This window comes from Anopheles arabiensis, chromosome 3 (assembly GCF_016920715.1).
Source record: "Anopheles arabiensis isolate DONGOLA chromosome 3, AaraD3, whole genome shotgun sequence".
NCBI lineage: Eukaryota > Metazoa > Arthropoda > Insecta > Diptera > Culicidae > Anopheles > Anopheles arabiensis.
In genome coordinates, this window is record NC_053518.1 from 67,466,585 (window position 1) to 67,487,546 (window position 20,962).

General features: G+C 39.2%; 1 protein-coding gene across 1 annotated transcript; it reads left to right on the forward strand.

The window, feature by feature from the left end:
• The first annotated feature begins 2,153 nt into the window (after window positions 1–2,153).
• LOC120903584 (transcription factor Sox-14-like) lies at window positions 2,154–16,074 on the forward strand. Its single transcript, XM_040313104.1, has 2 exons — window positions 2,154–3,123; window positions 14,047–16,074. Exons 1-2 carry the CDS (start codon window positions 2,897–2,899, stop codon window positions 14,468–14,470), a joined length of 651 nt encoding a protein of 216 aa, XP_040169038.1. The 5' UTR covers window positions 2,154–2,896; the 3' UTR covers window positions 14,471–16,074.
• The last annotated feature ends 4,888 nt before the right edge of the window (window positions 16,075–20,962 follow it).

Consider the following 20,962-nt stretch of genomic DNA (forward strand, 5'->3'; position numbering starts at 1 on the left):
AATAAAAATAAAAATAAAAATAAAAATAAAAATAAAAATAAAAATAAAAATAAAAATAAAAATAAAAATAAAAATAAAAATAAAAATAAAAATAAAAATAAAAATAAAAATAAAAATAAAAATAAAAATAAAAATAAAAATAAAAATAAAAATAAAAATAAAAATAAAAATAAAAATAAAAATAAAAATAAAAATAAAAATAAAAATAAAAATAAAAATAAAAATAAAAATAAAAATAAAAATAAAAATAAAAATAAAAATAAAAGTAAAAATAAAAATAAAAATAAAAATAAAAATAAAAGTAAAAATAAAAATAAAAATAAAAATAAAAATAAAAATAAAAATAAAAATAAAAATAAAAATAATAATTATAATAATAATTATTATTATTATTATTATTATTATTATTATTATTATTATTATTATTATTATTATGTTATTGAAATAATAATAATAATAATAATAATAATAATAATAATAATGATAAAAATAATAAAAATAATAATAACAATAATAATGATAATAATATGAATAATAATAATAATGAAAATAATAATAATAATAATATTAATACAAATTAAAATAACTTTACTTTGTTCCATCGTTCATCCAATTACTTCCGTTCAAATTAAGCATTAATTTGTATTCAAGATCACAACGACGAACCTTTAGCGGTGATACCTCTGAATTTGTGATGTGAAAATTTACAAAAATATTGGACTATTTGGCACATTATTTAACACGAAATTGAGACAAACAGAGTTAGAAAACACCACATAACCAAAAATAACCATTACTTTACAGACACACAAAAAAATGCTATGCTTTCCGCCACGATGCAACTGATTACATGATTCGTGTAGAATCCTTATTTTGATAATCGAGAAGACGCCTGACAATCTTTACATAATATTTAAACGGTACATTTATTCCAAATGAGTTCGTGTTTATTTTCTTTAAGCTGTAGCAGCAGTTGTAGATAGAACGTTAAAAATAATAAAGCTGTACGTTTTTTTTAGATTTTAGATTAGCAGTTTGGAATAATTTACAGATCATGGGAATTTCACGGATTTTTCTTTCGTTATATTGTACAGTCTTTCGATCACAAAAGCCCCATTCAAAGCCATTTCAACACTTTTTTTATAGATATTATTTGTTATCAAATACAAAATTCCCAACGAAAGAAACTACAACAAACTTTGAGTAATTCGTTTATTGACATTCATGCAGCACATTAGATATTTTCCAAAAAAGTAAAAAAAAGCAACTATAATGAAGAGCTGTAAAGGAATGCTGAAGTTTCATTCATGAAACTGCGCTACTACTACACCACAAAACAGGATGCTTCAAAGCAACCACACCTCAATCCCGCTTGTATATATAATGTGCTGTGTCTAAAAAAAAACTTTCAAACGAGAGAAAAGCTACACATTACACATCAAAAACACAAAACTGTCCGCCTCTTGGAGTGCGGGAGACCGAACGCTCTCAATCTCTCCACATGCTTACACACGCCGCATATCATCCGGCGTAAGAGCTATCCTTTTCAGCCGTGCATCATTTATGAGCCTTCGCGCCCATTTCATTTGCCCACATGCGAAACCAACACAACATCTCGCTTGTGCACCGGGCCAAACACACATGTGCGTAAAACACCGAGCGTTTGTGTTTTTTGGTTGTTTGATCCTCCACAAACAACAACGCATCTGCGAGGACGACAACGAGCGAGCCGGACGGATGGAAAATGACTTTTCCTGCTTTTCACTTTTGACTCTCACGTATACGTACACACGCACCCACACAAAAGGATTCTTTTCATGCTCTTCAATCTTAGTCGAGCGCATTGTAGTGTATGAAAAGAGAGAGGAATAGAGTGGGAGAGAGACTTGCGTTCTCTTTTTTTGTTCCATGATTGTATGTGTTTTTCTGCTCCTTTCTGGTCTCGCGGTACGCCACCGTTCTTCAAATTCTACCCAAGCATACTTACACACACGCATACACAACCAAAACGAGCAAATGTGCGAGAGCGAACGCAATGTGGGTTCACGTGCACCGCTCATTCACACCCAGCTCCGCTTAGTCTTTCCCTGTTTTTTATCAAAATATCAACAGTGGAACAGATTATGATAGGGACCATTATGCGCTTAGAACCCAGCGTGAAAACATCGGAATCTCTCAGCGCGTCCCAATCACGCTCGAGCCCGTGCCCGAGACAGTCAGCAAGCCAGTCAGTCACTCACTCAGTCAGACAAACCCGTTGCTCCACACGCCAACATCTGCACGAGATGTCCGATCGCGTATCGCGTGTTGGGTAGTCGCGTTTCGGGTGGTGGCGTTACATTGCGTTTCCACGGGTCACTGGATTGCTTTTCCAGCTCGTGATTAGTTGCTATTGACAGTTGTGGGTTATTTGAGTGCGTCTGTGGTTAGGTGTTTGTTCTCCGCGTGGTCAAAATGACACCCGCGTGTGGTGATAGTGAAGCGTTTAATCGGCCGCCAGTTTCCGGATTGTAGAGCTCGGCGTATGAGTGTGGCATGTGTGTTTATTGGTTTGATAGGGAAAGAGCAGCGGAATAGAGCCACCACCATCAATCGAATTGGGTGGAGTTTGTGCCGGCTAAGATACAATTGTAAAACGCGCAGATAAGACCACTTCTCCTGTTGGTGTGTGAAAGCGCCTCGTGATAACCAGCTCCAGCGCACGAGACCCCGTGTGTGTTGTCTACTAAAGACCACGCAAATAAGGAAGCGATAAACGGTGAAACGGTTTATGAGAAGTCATCTCGTCAGTCGAGCGATACCTATTGTCTCTATTGTTTGTGTGCGTGGTTGTGTTCGAAAGTAGGCGAAACAAGTGCTTTCTAGACCACTCAATCTAAAACCCTCCATCATCACCATGGACATGACTATGGCATCGAAGAATCACAGCCCCGCCAGCGCCGGCGAACACATCAAGCGACCGATGAACGCGTTCATGGTGTGGTCCCGCGGTCAGCGCCGCAAGATGGCACAGGACAATCCGAAGATGCACAATTCGGAGATTTCCAAAAATCTCGGCGCCCAATGGAAGCTGCTAACCGAGGGCGAAAAGCGACCCTTCATCGATGAAGCCAAGCGGTTAAGGTAAGCTGACCTCTCTAATTCCCGACGGCATTATTCATCCCTTCGATAATGATGATGAGGCAAATTTGCGAAATGTCGTAAATATCTCAAGGTCCCATTTGAGGTGCCCCAAAATTGCACAAGAACTCTCCCTGAGTCACGCTATTTTTATTTGTTCGCCGTGTTTGTGTTTACATCACATGAACAAAGCAAGGTGAAGGGACTAATGAGCGTGGAGAAGAGAGAGAGAGAAAGAGCTGGTCCGAAGACATTATGAGGTGATAAGCGACCACCGAATAACCACCACAATCCCACGCTTTACGATGGTGACGATGATGATGATGATGATGATGGTTCACTTTCAACCGCCCCCCTCCCCCCAACAAAAGTGCCTCCTGCAATCGATCATCATAAACGTGCAAGCGGAATTGTAACAAATGATTTTAATGCCAGGTTTGATCGATTTCCCCTGGATAGGCTTAAGCCCTATTCCGCGAAGCCCATTACTAATTTTGCTGATATTAGGGCATTGTTGGGGAGGTTACGATTTCGCTGTATTCCTATTATACTAGTGCAGTAATTTAATCGCAGGGATTATGGCGACGCGAAGAGTGATTTGCAGTTTATCGTTACGGTGTAAAAGATTAAACCGGGATTTTGATTGTACTAAAAGTGCTGTACTATCGATAGAGGGATTTATGTTTTACCTTCAATTGTGAGAGCGATATAATTCATTGCTTTACGGATATTTTCTTGGAAGTTGACTCAAAAATTCAGTGCCAACAGTTATTTGCTGCGCTTTATTTTTCAAAAAAAGTTATGAAGCTTTGATTTTTAGTACAATTTGTTCTAAACATACGTTGTATGTAATATGCCCAGAAATTATGAAAACTTAATACAAAGTGACAAATATAAGAGTTGACTCAGCAAATTAGCTTAGTATTCGAAATAACATAAGGAGACAAAGTATAACCAGAACTACGAAGGATAGCCAAGATAACCACCTGGACATAAAAATGGACAGGGACAGGGAAATAGGTATAAATACAATTTTCGATAGAAATAGAGTTCAGGAAAACAGTTTGTCCCATAAAGTGAATAAGAATAAGTGATACCAAAATACTAAGCAGATGCATAACCGGGCCTGGCACTCTGTTTCCAATTGTTGAAGACTTCGACTAAGGCTTTAGCAGGAAATTAGATCGAACAAAACACCTGGCAGGAACAGGAACAAGTATGAGTTATACTGAAAAATATATAAAAAAATAAATAAAGCAAATAAAATATCGCATGCCTGGGTTTTTGCATATAACTATGAAATTTGACTGCGCAGCCGTTTAACCGGGCTAAATTAACTAGTTAAGAGATAAAAATAGTTTTGTAGTACACATATCTAGGTAAAATGCTCAAACAAACCATAAAAGCTAACTTCCTTTACAAACGCTTTCAATTGAAAACGCGTTTTGTGCAGAAGTTTAATATCACTTTCAAATACAACATTAAAAACTGTTAAAAAGTGTAACTCAAAAAGTGTAATTTAAACAGAAAGTTAACAAAAATATAAATTAACATAGAATTGCATCATATAAAGAAGAAATAGTAAACAGCTCAATAGTACAACACAGTGCTGTATCGAGAATCACCTCGAAGAACTGAAAGGTACATAAGAGCACGCGCCACTTTAATTGATAGCCTAACCTACTTTTACAAGAAAATAAACCTAAATCAAGTAGACGGACAAACAAATGTATTGCGTGTTGAGCTTTGTAATTTTTTCGTAACATTAATTCAAATTGAGGGCACCAAAACCAAATTGGCCCAAGTTTTCGAACAATAATTCAAATTGAGGACACCCAAATTTTCGCAAACAAATGTTACACAAAACTCCCCACACATGTGCCACAATGCCCAGGGGTATTTTTTTGTTCACAAACTGGTTCATATTATTTGCAGTATTTGTCGCAGAATAAAACAAAAACAAACATCTCACTGTACACGTTCCGGCACTTTATAATTGTACAGCTGCGGGCACAAAAGCTAGAACGTTCCACCTACATGTGTTTGGCGGCTTTCAGGAACACAACACTTTTATGCATACATGGTGATCGTGTGATGGATTTGGCCAATCAAAACCAGATGTATTTTATCGGCCACGAGTATCGGCCGGCAGATGAAAGAGAGCCAGAACAAAATCTAGAACAATCGAGTTGATGATCGTGTAATAGCGAGATGGAAAAGAGACGAGGGAGAAATATCCCCAGTAAATGCAACCAACATTGAGCTAGTTGCTGTATTGAGATGAATATTTTGAATATTACTTAAAGCAATTATTACTTCTAGACCACAACATGTGCCACGAAGCTTACGCGTTGTACGATAAATCCATTTTAGTGTTCGCCTACACCATTCTCATTAGTTTCCATTACTTTGATGCGATGAACAGAATGAACTATTGTGATGATTGTAGTCGGAGAAAGCAGAGGAAAGGAAAACATCTTTACAAAAAAAAACTAAATGAAAAAAGTAAAGCCCCTCATATGCACACACATGCACCCAGATGCTTCTCTTCGGTGACGATCCTTTGCCGACAGCACACAGCCAATGACGACCAATGTCGGCACAAGTAAACAAGAAAAATGAATGAAACACGGTTCAGACGGCACAGGAAATCTGGAACGAATTTAAAGCTTAAAGCCGAACGGAAATCTCGACTCGCGTGTATGACAGAACAGACCCTCTGTTGCTCGCTGATGGATTTTCATCATTCTTTCTCGTTTCGGGACAATATTTACAACTGACGTGACACCCTGCCACCCGACCGGGGCCGTCGGTTGACAGTTTCAACAGTGTGCTAGCCCAAGCCCAAACATCCCTGCCGAGCTTCGAGGACACTCTGGCTGCACTAAACAATCATAATTTGCATTCGTTGTCAAGTGATGAACAAAAAAGAACCCCTCCCCTGGTTTCGAACGAAACGAGCACAAAATATGACGATTGGTCAAGTAGGGATGTGAAGTAGCGCTGTTGATTGTTTACCAATGTTTCTTCTAGAAGCCCCTGGCCAGGACACACTTGTGACAAATGACACTTTTGCATCTGTTCGAGAAGAAAAGTGAACCGAATACGATTTACCCTTTTTTTGGTTTAAACAGTTTTGAGAGATTTCCGTTCGAGTGGTTTTCTATTGACTGTTTAATTAATCTGGATGACATATAGGAAAAGAATTCAATTGAAAGACACACAAAATCAAGAATGTTCGCGTATGTGTTGATAAAGCGTAGCTTACTTAAGCAGGCATCTAAATCTCCCGTGCAAACAGGCATACGTCATGGACAAATAATGAATAATCACGGAAGGGTGGATTATAACGGCCGTGATAAGGGATTTGTTTTCATTATTCGCGGAAAAATACTCAATATTAATGAAGACGTTGCCTCCCACGATGAACTTATCAGGAAGCTATTAAATTGATTTTCAAAAGAAAGATCTACATTACGTTAAAAATATAATAAAATACATTCATGTTTTTGTAGAATTTATTATAAAATTGTTTTAATTTTTAGGTACAAGTATCTCCGAAGGCGTAGACTAATAGAGATATAGTATAGAAGTTGAAACAAGGTTACAAACACATTTACTGCTTTATTAGGAGCATTTTCAAGCATTTAGGCCCTTCACGATTCTAGTCAGTTTTTTGTATGGATTTTGACAGCTGGAGGCTGAAATCATGTAAATACTTTATACAAAACCACACATAAAACTAGCCTGCAATTTTCAGTCTAGATTATTTTAGCCTCAAAGCCAGAATTATATTCGAGTACCTGTTCGAAAAGATGTCAAAACAAGGTCGTGTATGCATTTATCGCAATGTGCATTAGAGAAATCAGGTGGGGAATCTAGAATCAAAGAGTATGTAAACCAGGTAGTCTAATAGTACGTTTTTTATAACTAAATTTTAACACTTTTGCACAAACAAGCTTCCTGGAGGCTTGACGAATACACAAAACACTCTTGAAATCTTCATTAAGAAGCAGAAGTGATAAAAATCAGCCTTCTAAACCCAAACACCTTTGGATAAGCCTACCTGTATGTTATACCGACTTAGATAGCTGCTCGAAAACTGCTATACAATGCAAACAGCTGACAGGCTGAAATTTCAGCCAACTAACTTAAAACGGGAAGAACCCCATTGTCGGGAATTAGCAACATATTTGTAACAATTACACTCTATTAAATCTAAGAATTGACGAAAAAAGGGAAAATTTGGTAGAGTAAATTAAAACAATACAAAACGCCTAAATAACTTAAAAGATATTTGTTTTCAACATTCATTGACCAGCAAAATGTCGTCCTTGATTAAGAACGTTCTTATGATGCATACATTTTATTAAGACATATTTGTAGTTGAATAAATGACGAGAAGACTATAGTGGTTCTAGTGGAAGTAGCCTGTAACAGATTTTTTTAAGTCTGAAATATGCACAAACATGAAATTATTTTTACCAAACGAGTATTTTCACGTGACATAGTAATTTAATTGTATACATTAGATATCATATTTTAGCTTATTTCATTTTCACGCTACTTCAATCCACTGCTTTACTGACAATGATCATTCCGTATTCCCCATTTTGCCGTACAAATTACACTTTCACTTATTGCTTTTCATATCCCTCTCTGACCTACCACACACACCAAGCGGGAAGAGCAACACCGGACCTTACATGCCCGGTTGCTAAACGGTACACGTTGTCCAGGGAAATATATCCTTTCCGGGTAGGAAATGGACAGTAATTAAGCGAATGAAACGACTTAATTACTTCCCCCCACTGGCAGGATCATCCGACTGGCATTCCTACGACCGGAAAACACTTTTATAAACAAAGCCACACAAGAAGCCAGACGTAATGAGATTATTAATGATTTAGTTAGTCTCCAGTCTGGTGATGATTCTTCTGATGATACATTTTTATCACAAAAAGAAAGATTGTCAATTTTTCCAGTCCTTCTATTAAGTACTGTTATACATCTCTAATCATCATGCACTTTAACATGGCAGAATGATGTTAGCTTCCACCTCGCACAATATTGTCCCATTGTTCCACCAGAGAAAGGATTCATTATTTACGCATTGACTAAGTGTTAGCACACACACACTGCAATTCCGATGCATTGCATTCCAGTGCAGTTCCGATGACGTCTGTGTGCAATGTGCAGAACACCGACAGTCCGTCTCCAGCCGACAGGCACACGCCGGAGTTAAAACAAACGAACCCAGGGGTGTCGATAAAACGCTCCAAATTGCTGCCTTTTTGTGTGTCGGGCAGCCACGACACACATACACACAAAATGCAGGCCTTTTAGCCGGCAAAGCCTCTATTGTATAAGGCTTAAATGTTCTCATCGGGACTGTGTTGTGTTTCAATTTTAAGCCCATTGTGCTCCGACACTGGCCCTTCTTCGCAAAGACAAACAATCAAGTTGGCAACGGGACCGGCAGACTGGTTCACTCGTTCAGCAATCGTGTATCCAACAAGCCGAACGAAATGCAATCGCTGTTGACAAGGGGGAGCGCCCCTTGTAGTGGCGAAAAGGCGAACAGTGTGGCGAATGTTTGCTGATTTCTTTCGGAAACCATGAAGCTAGAGCCTTGATTACATTAAGCTTAGCTTTGGCACCGGAAAGATCCCTTCAACTAATAGATACATTGTGGTGGACACGAGAGCGAGCGGAATTGTGTGTGCCAGACAAGGACATTTTATTTAATTTCGGCTCGAACTACGAACTTTTTCCGTAACCGATCATCAGGCAAAGAAAACAGAAACACAGACACTCACACGATAAAGCAAATTTCCGAGCTAATATCTGTGGAGCAAGAGCATAGAGCAGTCAGCAACGATCTTAACGCAAACATCTGGAAAAGAATCCTGCCGGTGTGATATCCTTCGGCCTCGCAGATAATACAGATAAATGGCTAGATAGGCCTGAGAAAAAGTCCTTGACTCACGCCCGCTATCCCAGCGACAAGAACACTAAATTACAATGAGAAAAGCCAACGAGCGAGCGGAAAAAAGCGCTATCTAGGATGAATAGGGAAGGCAACCGCAATGAGAATGTGTCTGTGCCTAGCTCAAACCAAGTCAAGGATTCATGTTACACCGAACTAATTTAGAGCTCATGTTTTGCGCATACACACACTCGAGATATTGAGGTTTAATGCGTTTTTGGTGAGTCTTGTTTCCTCTTTGTTTGTTACATGGCAATGGCGAGAAGAATGGTTCTTGTGTTTTTCCCGTTGTTTTTTACCCTGTTCGTGTGAGTAAATGACTTTTGAAGCAGACCGTAACTCAGGAAGAGGCAGCTACATCAAAAACTTATTATCTTACAGTGTGAGCAAACACAAAACTATCCAAAAATAACACATGTGCTTAGACACAACATAAAATATTCCTATTTTAGAACCACAGAAATCACAAAACGGACATTTAGACACACAAAATTATGCCTTCAGTTATTGTGAAATTCATGAGTGAAGCTCCTCACCACAAACATGGCTTTCGTACGCTATCGCAGATGATTTTGCAAACAATAAAGATGACACTTATCGATATGACGACCTCCCGTTCCGTTCCTTTTCTTTTCCGTGTCATATCTGATAAGCGTTGTTGCGCGCATTTTTCAACAATCCGGAACAATACACACACACGCATACTGAAATCATGCATGCAACCACGTGGGGAAGGTGCACAAAAAGAAACGTGCACACCTTCCGGCCGTATCATGAAACGGCATTTACACCTTCGTTTAGTCAGCAACAAAATCCCCTTATCAGGTCGTCAGCACTGTTGGCATAGTGTCGACAGAGATAGCCACTTTAACACAGCGGGAATGAAGGATAGTCGGGAGGGTGGTGGAAGGTGTTACGTTTCTTCCGGACGCTGTATCACACTGCACCAAAAACGCTTGAGATTGCAGAAATTTGCTTCCATGCTTCTAAGCTAAACGATAAAAAAACGGTCGATCAATATTGTATATTGCAGTCCTCAATTCTGTACTTTACAATTGAGATCATTTTTAAACGACAAAAAGTGGTCTTTCAATTCATTGATGTCAAAGGTAATGTTTGACATGAATTTTTCAATTAAATAACTTTTTACCATAAATTATAAAAAAAACTCAAGTTATAAAAAACGATAAAAAAATCCCAGCTCAAAGTGCAGATCATACATACAATTACGTACTTTTACAGGGTTTCTCTAGCCATTCAAATTCAATCTCTTAAATACCTTTCAAAAATAACTATGGAAACTCCAATCATCTGTGATTGGTTGCTTTGCATATGTTCGATACACATTTGACATTGGTGAATTGGGATTTTACGTATTGGAAATGAAGCATCCAGCTCTAAGCTGGTTAGAGCAACCCTGTAATTTCATTTGGGAACAAATTTTCCTTATTCAGACACTTCTCCATCATCTTCATGTTTTAATGTAACTTCAGCAAATTAATCTATCTTCTTTCTGAAATAGTTTGAATTATGTCACGAAATAGTCACGAATGTTTTCTTATTTAAAGCAGAATGACAATGTTTTAGTTTTAAAAGCTCAATTTATATTTTAAATCCAATTCTTTCACATTCGACGTCTGATTTGACATTTTGTTCATCTTGATCCTGAATGGCTTATGTAAAAATAGTGATTTTCGCGTCAGATTAATTCAAAACCGATTCAAAACGGATAAATTAACAATAAATGGGTAATTTTGAGTGTTTGTTAAAATCAGTTAAAAATATCAACTGATGAAACATACAGATACAAAACATATAGCCAAATAGCACCAATCCAGTTAACTATATTTTTTAGAATTTAATTTTTTATAAATGAATCCAAACTTTTGTTTTTTATTACTTAGTGAGGTGGATTATTGACCATTTTGACATGTTTGATGTCAGCAGCAATGGTATTTTACAGCTAAACAAACTATGTTGATAAAGAAAACCCTTTTTTGCTACGAAATTCATTCACAAATTTGCACAACCGTAAATTTAACACAAATTTTACGTGTTACTCTTCATCACTCCGTAATAACACCAAAAAAGTTGCTTCCCCCCTCTGTTGGATTTCTTTCAACAAATTGGTTCCCCAATTCAATTTCATGCATGCGAAAGCCTTACATCCGCATTAGCAATCGTGCCTGTTTCGTCACGGCACATTCGTCAAACCAACCTATCGGAAAGATTACAAGCCGTGGGTAAGTACGCCAGTAACACCACATCAAATTGTCGCCAATGAGTGTAAATCAGGCTGGTTTCCTTACGCTTCCTTTCCGGCTTAAAACGCTGATACCCGTACTCGCAGACATTGATTTCGACAGAAAAATCACATCCATGAGTCGTCATTCGCTCGGCGCAAAAAAATAGACCACATACAACAGCATCAACACACACACACCCACAAAAAAAAAGAAACAATCATCGCCAGAGCGTAACAAAAGTAGCATAATGAGCGAACAAATGGTACGCTCGATGAAATAATGAAAAACAGGATCAAATTAATTTCCAGCCTCCATCCGCTCCGCCATTGTTGGAGGCGATTGTTGGATTTGCGTATACAAATCGCGCTGTCATAATCCCTCTCACTTTGTAGTGAGCATCGCTCGCCCACCGCCAGCGGTAAATGGGGATGAGGAGGAAAAGATTTTTCCTCTTTTTAAAAAGGCGTGTGCGAAAAGTCCTTCCCACGCCCAACAACGCCACACCGTTTTTCTCCCCAGCTTCGGATGATCATTTAGGCTTCTCGTAGGTTGCGCGTGGTGGCGCGTGTGTCTCTGTTCGCCCCTGAGTGCGTGCGTGCCTGTGTGCGTATTATTTTATTTCATTTTGTAGCGCATTTCATTGTGCCGTATGCAATTAATAGCGCAATTGTCACGCATTGTTATCGCGTGGAGTTGTTTTTGCAGGAGTTGTTCAGGACGGGGTGGGGACCCTGTGGAACATCCGCGTTTTGGAACGTTGCTAACAAACGAACCGCCAGTTTTCTAACGGTTCCGCTGTGGACGAACCAGTCAGTCAACCAGTGTGTTCTGTAAAAGGAACAAACGAATCTTTTTCATCCAATTTTATGTTTGCTTTGGTGGCGCGGCGCACACGGTTCGGGATGATGCAAACGTTTATTTGATTATTTTGCCGGATTATCCTTAACTCATTCGATTTATTGTGAGTAGAGGACAACAAAAGAAGGCTAAATTGCTAGACGCTTAACTTTACACGAATAATCCTGCAATAACATTCGCAAACTAAAGGGTCACCAAAGGTTATGAACTCTTATTGTGTTGGGAATGATTTAACAACATACAAAAAAAATCTCAAAAAAGGAAAATTCAGAATTCGCTTACAACGTTTTCCATGAAATATGAATTTGAAATATTATCTTACCATTCTATCAAGCTTCCTTTGCACTCTGATATGAAATCTTCAATTTTCCCAAGAAAATGAAAGAAGACCGCTACAATTATTCATTTCTCGGAATTATATCGCGCGGGAATTAACAGTCAAACCCGTCCACGCTTATCAGCAAAAGGCTACCAATGCACACAATGCATACACAATGGTGATGTTGCTTTCGAACTCAACACACAGGATCATTAAATTCTCCGAACCCATTTCGATTCCAACGTGTTCGATACGCGATGAAAGGCAAACATGGAAATTATCGATTACGAAATTACCCTCTCTCTCACACACACGGGGTAAGGGAACGAGCGACTGTGCCGTCGTTGTTGATTCAATGTCAACACGTTGGACTGATAAGTTTCGTGTTAATTTCAATGCCTTTTCCCTCGGAGCGGTTTGGTGCGGCAGCTGGGCGACCTCAAGGCGACCCTCATGGGAGGCGAATGGATAGCAAAAAAAAAACACCGCTGTTTTAGGATGTATATTTTATCTTTAGTTTGAACAAAACCCGCGGCGGTTCGAATTGATTCTTTGTAGCGATCAATGAAATATTTACTTTAATGTTGGTGAAATATACCTTAAAACAGTTTTGTTTGATGAAGTGATTAATAGAAGATTTGGATAGACATCTAAGACTTTTGATGTACGATTTAAAATGCAGTGTCACTATGATTTATTGAACAAAAATGTGAATATGTTCTTTATGATTATCTACATTTGTGTTCTTCACCGTGTTCCTAACCATCTCTTTAGGAATTTACGATGTATTTCTAGTAATAATGATCTTTTTTGTCCACTTTACCGATGTCTATAATCTTATTTTACTAACTAAACCAAAGAGATTTACGTCCAACATATGAATTTATTTATGGAAGCTTTAACGATCTTCAAAATACTTGGATATGGAGTCTGTTCCCAAGCTTCGAAGATATCAGGGTAGTTCGAATATCGCATTGCCTAGAGCCTAGAACCAAAGTAACTATCATTTTTTCATATACTCATTTTTTTTATATACGTATAATCTTTTTTTTTATATACGTTTATAGACATCTGTCGCCTATATCTCTTGATTCTTATCATGGTTATGATCTGTGATCATGCAGAAGTTATCTAATATTGGGACCCTTCACGGTTCTCGTCAGTTTTTTGTATGGAGTTTGTCAGTTGGAGGCTGAAATCATGTAAACATTGCATACAAAACCACACACAAAACTTGAACGTCATTTTTTGACAGTACGGGTGAAAACTTTTGCTCAAGCAGGCTTTCTGGTAGCTTGACAAACACACAAAATATTCTTAAAATCTTCATTCAGAAGCAGAACCGATACAAATCAGCCTTCCAAACATCAGTTTGTTTACCGATGACAAGTTCATCGTCTTGTACTAAAAACATAATTTGACTATGATTGAACAGTTTACTACATTCTCATACACTTCTTATTGCAATTTCAATATCGTTTAATAATAGCGCTGTTCTCTATTTTCTTTTCCAGAGCCCTACACATGAAGGAACATCCCGACTACAAGTACCGGCCGCGAAGGAAACCCAAACCACTGGTAAAATCGCCCACCCCAAACAGCGCCAACCACCCGAACGGTACCGGACCGTCCTCAGCGAAGGAACCCGCCCCCCAGTCACAGTCCCCGGTCGGCCGGACATCCTTCAGCCCCACTCAGCTGACGACCCCGGTCGGTCTACCGCCCGGCATCTTCCCGTCCTACCACTTCGCCTACGATCTGCACCAGAAAGCGTTCTGGAACCTGTACGGACCCCACCTGCTGTCCACCGTCGTACCGTCCGCGTATGCCGTGCCTCCCCATGCCGCCCTGCCACTGTCCTACATTAAGCCGCCGAAAGCGTCACCTCCCTCGCCGATCGCACCACCGTCCCCGATACAGTCCGGCAACATTATCTGACCTACGCCACTGCGCTACAGCGCCGAGCATAATGTTTAGGGAGCGTAGTGTTTGCAATTCTCTCCATCTCACGATACATATCGGCATTTCCGCAAGGTGGCGCAGCACCGTAGAGAGCCCTGTGTATGATAGTGTTATGTCGTGTCCTTCGTATAAATGACTCCAATTTCTCAGCGGTTCTTCATGACAAGAAGGTATAGCGAATAGTGTCGCACGAATTAATTTTGCAATATTATCAACATAAAAGGTTTTTCATGAAAAAACAAAAAGATATTTATTACTCTATCCAGCCTCAATCCCTGTTTCCTTTCTTTTTAGTACACACTTTTCACTCACTTTCACACTCTCTATCTCTCGCGCACAATCAAATCGTTGTCTATCGCCTAAGACTTTCTTGATGGTAGTGTTTATTTTTAAAAGCTCGTAACAGGTAGTCTAATTAATTACAATCAATCATATCTCATCGGGTGAGGCGATCATATTGTAAAAATGTAATAATCCCCTATTGCTCCCGAGGAAGCGTTCTAACCGTGCGGGGAAATTGCGGACTGCTCCACTGCGTTCGTTCTTCAATCTATGAAGACACTACACCTGGGGCGTAATGTGTTAATATTTAGGAAGGCGATAAAAAGGCCATGTAAAATGCTGTTTATCTGTATGTGTTTAGCGTAAATAAGTGGAGACAAACAATGGGTCAAACAAATCTGTAGGATGATGAAAGGAGCATTCATTATTGTTTTCAAGCAATGGGAGTTCCCGCGCACTCCAGGTGGTGTACTAAAAGCAAAACAACACAAAACAATGGCGAGAGTAAATAGCAAAGAAGGGGGCAAAATGACTAACGCAAACCAAAATAAAACCACCTGGTTTGGGGGTTTCGAAAAGCCCTTCTATTTCTACTTCTCCCTGTACGATAAACGGTCGAGGGAGAGAGAGAGGGAGAAACAGAAACAGTTACGGCATGATAACGGATTGTGTACATTGTGATAAGAAAGTAGTGTGAACCGAGCGTTGAAACCGAGCGTCCCGTGTTACAGAGCCATATCAGTACGAAGCGAGTGAAAGCAAATACCGCACAACGGCACCAGGTTGACCGCATTTCAAACACTCGACGAAGTTAGCATTCTATTCAGCGCTTCAGGCTTCTTTCTTACGGAGGATTTCTGAGTTGTGTGCAAGGAGTATTAGGTTGCTCAATTTATGTTATAAGTGTACAGTGACATGTAAGACACATAAGCCCAGTGAATTTCAGATCAAGTCTTAATACATTTCCGGTCTCTTGAATTTTCCCGCTAGTTTACAAAGAACACGGAGAAAAAATTCGAGAGAAAAGGAAATGTGTCAAAATTATAAATCAAAATTGTTACCTTATTATGATTAGTTCATGCAGAAGTCATCGGTGTATATTTTAAGTAAGCAATAGAGGGAAGAAAACAACAGCTCAAAACTACAAACAGAAAAACACACGTTTGTAAAGGGAAAACACGTTAGTCACACACGCACACACGTGGGGTCGCTCAGGGTCCCATTTGGCAGAGGCTCTCTTTTTGTCAGTGTTTAGTGTTATACACTATCAATAAAGACAGTTTTAAGTAAATCGAAAACACTGATTGTTTTTTTTTATTGTTATTTGCATAATTGTTCTGATTATTGGAATTATATTTGGACTTCAAGAGAGGCAAACCCCGGAAACTCTCATACTTTCAGTAGTATACATGCAATAGCCAAAAAATGATACTAAAGAATGATGGTATCTTGATTCAAAAAATAAAATTACAAGTATTTTCTAAAGTTGATTTTGTGTCACAAACTTCAACTAACGAATTAACGGTAGTTTGAGGAGAAATAGCTTTATTCATTTTTGCATGTTTTTTGCAGTTTTTTGCAAGAAAATTTCTAAAATTTTCTGCAAGGAAAACACGGCAAAATAATTGGTCGTAAAGGTTGATTCAAATTGAAGTTTATCATCTGTTAAGGATATCATAATCTTGACACAGTTGTTATTGTCTTAGTTTTACCATCTCGTTAATGAGAATTCTCGTTAAAATGTGCTAAAATAATTCTATTTTCCAAACTACACACCAAAATTTTGCTAGACTAACTTTTTTTTTCTTCGAGTATTTGTTCTCGAATCTCCCCCAAGAAGTTCGAACTCTTTTTTTATGTGTAGTAAACCTGAGTATCTCCGTGAGAGTTTCATTACAGATCACAATTCTCAATCATCCTACGAATATCCTAACGTCGTCGTCTGTGTCGAAACATTACCATTACCAATGCCCTAGAAATAGCATCTACAGAAAGAAAACAGGTTTCTCCCTCTTCAAAAGAAAGAAAATACTGCGAAAGAGATACTATTATAAAGTAATGTTTTTATTTCCAATTAGGAACTCTTCTGAATATCCTAATTTCTTGCAGCTTTCAAGCCCAAATATTCAAAGCAATTATTATAACTTCATGTAAAATATCACTTTTATTCTCACTGTTCCCCGAAAAAGCAACACCTCCCTCAAAATCAAAGCCATCCTTTCATCAATTGTTGCATTCACGTTATTGTTGTGCGTACACAATAGCCAGGCCAGCGAGGACAGAATACGGGGACCAGTTTTTGCACAAAACGCCCGCGTATTATTCCCGACTTTTCACCGGATGACCATCATTTGCTTTGTTACAGGGCCGCTGGACGTGATCGGTGTTGCCAAAAAGGGGTACACAACTCTTGCACAGTGCAAAACTGTATGTATGTGCCGGAGATAAAAGCACCCAAAGGGCGCGCGCACATGTATCTCATCGGGGCAACATTTTTCGTCACAAACAACCCATCATCATCAGCAGCATCCTCGCACACACAGTTCAAAGCTCACACAGCATCCATCGGCATCGCATGTAAATAACAAAGCGAATTTAAATATAAAAAAAATCAATCAAAATCTCACCTCGATCGAGAACCGGTGGGGATACACACACACACAACCGGGAGGATGGAATGATGATTCTTTTATTAACACTCATTGTTATCCGTTTGCGTACGTGCGACGTGAGGGTGGACGATGGCGACAGGTGACACAGCGATGCGTGAATTGACTCTTAATGTGCTCGCTTTTCCCTCTTGTATGATGTGCAGAGGAGAACGTGAAACACCCGCAAAAGAATAGCCCATTTTTGGCCCACTTCCGGTTTCTGCCAAATGATAACGGAAGCCATAACCCCGGAGCTAACGACTGGCAGGTCGAACTGGAGTACAATCGGGAACTTAGGCCGCGAACCCCAAAAGGTTCTAGTAAAGGTGACATTCAAATCACGTTTAGCAGCCACTTGCTACCTCAAATTCTCACCTGCGGACCATAGAGTTAGCTCAGTGCTATACGAATACCTATTGGTTGGTCGTTTGTTTACGATTTCCGAAGTCCAATCCTGTGCAACAAAAATTCACTTTTCAATTTGCTTTACACAGCTCAAGGCATAAACAAAGACGGCTTAAATCTTGGTCCCCTTGTCTTTTGGGAAAATTAATTTCCCCCTCATTTACCCTTGAACGGTAGCATACTTTCCCTTTCTTAGAGGCTTATCAACACTCCCTGTGTGTCTGTCTGACAAGGGGAAAATTGAAAGAAACAAATCGGCTCAAGTTGCGGGTGAAGAAGAGTTTCACAGTGGAGTTTGAGGTGGAAATTGAATTTATGTAATTTTGAAAACATACGCAGCTTATTAAAAATCATTGATCGTATTTGATATTTATCAATCAAAATATTCCAAGTAGTCTATTTATTATATTTTTATAAAAAAAAACCCTGCTTAAAACATCACAAACAAGTAAAATACCATTGAATTTAATGTATAAGTTTGTGTTTAATATTATAATAACTTGTATTCATTGATGCTATAATTACAAAAAACATAATTAGCAGAAAAAGTTCAATTTTGACCACTATAATTCACAATTTTCCGCATGACGCACACTAAAATAATAGACTGGTACGAAAAGTCAAACACAGAAAAGGAGCCGAGGGGGAAGATTGAAGTGGCAAAATAAATAAGAAATTATTACTCCACGTGCAGCGGCGGTGCTCGTCGGTTTATCTGACAATTTTTCCACCACCGACAGAAGAAACACCGACCCCTCTCGGTTTGTTCTCTAGAGCTGTTTTCATTGACATCAACACCGCAACCGTTTACCGATGGAAATCAACCGAGCAAATTGTTGTTGTTCACACCGGCGTTTGCACACAGCGGGTGAAAACGCCTACAGCGCCCCGTGTGCGTGTGTGTGGAAAAGGACCCTACCCTACCGCACAAATCTGTACAAATACTGCCTTGCTCGTAGCTCCTCGCAGGGTGTAGCGGCGAAGAATCAACTCCCATCGCCGTTGATCGTTTGAGCCTGGCGAGAGAGGTGGAACAATCAAACGGTAATCACTTCATTTCGGGACGGGCTTCCTTCTCGCTGTGTGTGTCAGGGGTTGTTAGGGGGTTGAAGAGCGATGATGATGAAGTTGCCACTGCGAGGGTAAAAACACAGGGGAGTGAAAGGCGCGCAAAAGTGAAACAAATGAAGTGCAACGAAAGTGAAGTGTTGCTGCTGTTGCTGCTTATCGCTTTGCTTAATGTTTGCACAAAACATCAAGGCGTGGGTGATAACACGCTTGCTTGGTTGGTTAAATGGTGGGAGTTGGGTTATGATTTGTAGCGAAATAGGACGGTTAATGTAAAGAAGCATAAAAGCATTATGAGCATGTTAAATAAGACACGAGCTTGAAAGAATTTGGAGAATGTTTTCGTGCTAAGTAAAAGCCTCGTTCTGAGGATTTTGAAAATACGAATTGAAACGTTCGGCTAACTTCACTTGGAATATTTGGGTCTATTTATTTCGGTTCTTGTCTGCCAAACAGTCACCAAGAATCAACACAAACAGTCCTGAAACACCCACCCCAGTCCCACACAAAAGCCGCCCGACCCGGACCATTCAGCTGCCCGAAAAAGAAAAGGAACCAAACAAACGAACAAACAAGCATTAAATCATAATAAGCTTCTTTTGTACCTAATTAAGTTTTCCAAAAACCCAGCATCACCACCCGCTGCTAGAACGTTTAAGATTTGGTGAAAAATGCCATTCGCTGCCACGCCATTTCTAGAGGTGCCTTCTTTTGTGCAAAGTGCGGAAGATTGTGTGTGCGCGCCATAAAAACGGTATCAGCGATAATGAAGCAATTTTCCGGGATCTTCGTTGGGTCTTTTCTTCGGGACGAGCGCACCATTCCACTGGAGCCATAAAATGGGACCAGTCAAAAGTTCGGCACAAAGTGGATGAGGAGGAAGCCTCCCTTGGTTCTTTTTTTGCTTTTCTTTGAGCAATATTATGTTGCGTTATGCGACAAACGGTCAGAAAAGAAGGACCCGAAAGCAAGGCGGGTGGGTTAAGTGGAAACCAGAGAGATGTTAGATTATTTTACAGATTATGTTTTCCTTTGTTGGAAAGGAGAACAAACTTTTTCCCAATACTTAGAAGGTGAAATTTTAAGAAAAAAAAAACACACACACACGCGTATATAATCTTGTAAGTGAAATTCAACGTTCAACGCTTTCCACCAATCGCAAACCTTAGAGCGGGGGCTTGTTCGATGTTAGCTGGCTGGGTTCTTCTGTAGCGTCGTGCCCCCAATGAATGGTGGCTCATTTGCAGCTGAATTCGTACTAATTCCCGGTGAAGCAATTATCCAGTGAACACATTTTTCCCAATCTGCTCGAAAAGGCGGCATCAAAAGGCAGCAGTGTGTAAGCGCCAGCCAGTCAACTTCATTAACTGGCAATTTTACAGCAAAGGTTTTAGAGCGTGATTGAATTAGAATAATTTGATAACCGCGCAGCAGCAAACAGTTGACGATGAAGCACCATTTCACAATGGGAAAAATCACCGAGAGCTACTGTGCCAAAGAGAAGTTACTTTGTTAAAATATAATAACATAATAAAGCGGCAAGCATTTTCCAAGTTTTCAAACATTCTTTACAATTCTTACACTTAATATCTTTATTTCATAAGCTACAAACAAAACACTTCCTTAAGTAGCAAATGCCAGATTTCCCCGATTGCTACAACACCGATAAGAATCGCCTTATTTCCGGTCAAACGTTTTTATTGTGCGGTTGGCGTCGTTTGAGCCTGCTCCGAGGAACCCGGAAATGCCGAACGAAACGAAATTTGATACTTGTGTGTGGTCGGATGCTGTGGTGGTACAGAAACGAATAAAAGCCACACAAAAGGACACCGCCCAGAAAGAAATGGTTTGATTGTACACAGTAGTGTTAAACAATAAGTGAGAGAAGCAGGGCTAGAAACAAAATATACTTGCTAAAAGAGTCTTTGGTCTTTTGGTGGCATTAGAATGGTTCGATAAGAACTTCAGAGGGAAGGCATATAGATGGTAAGGGTAAATTCATCTTCGATTGACTTATGACACTTGTTTATCAGATAATACGTTTGATTTGTGGGTTTGAAGA

What these genes read in the sequence shown, in the direction of transcription:
- LOC120903584 (XM_040313104.1), top strand. Translation starts at nt 2,897, where the DNA reads ATGGACATGACTATGGCATCGAAGAATCACAGCCCCGCCAGCGCCGGC. An exon ending in GATGAAGCCAAGCGGTTAAG is followed by an intron (nt 3,124 to 14,046) that starts GTAAGCTGACCT and finishes TTTCTTTTCCAG; the next exon opens with AGCCCTACACATGAAGGAAC.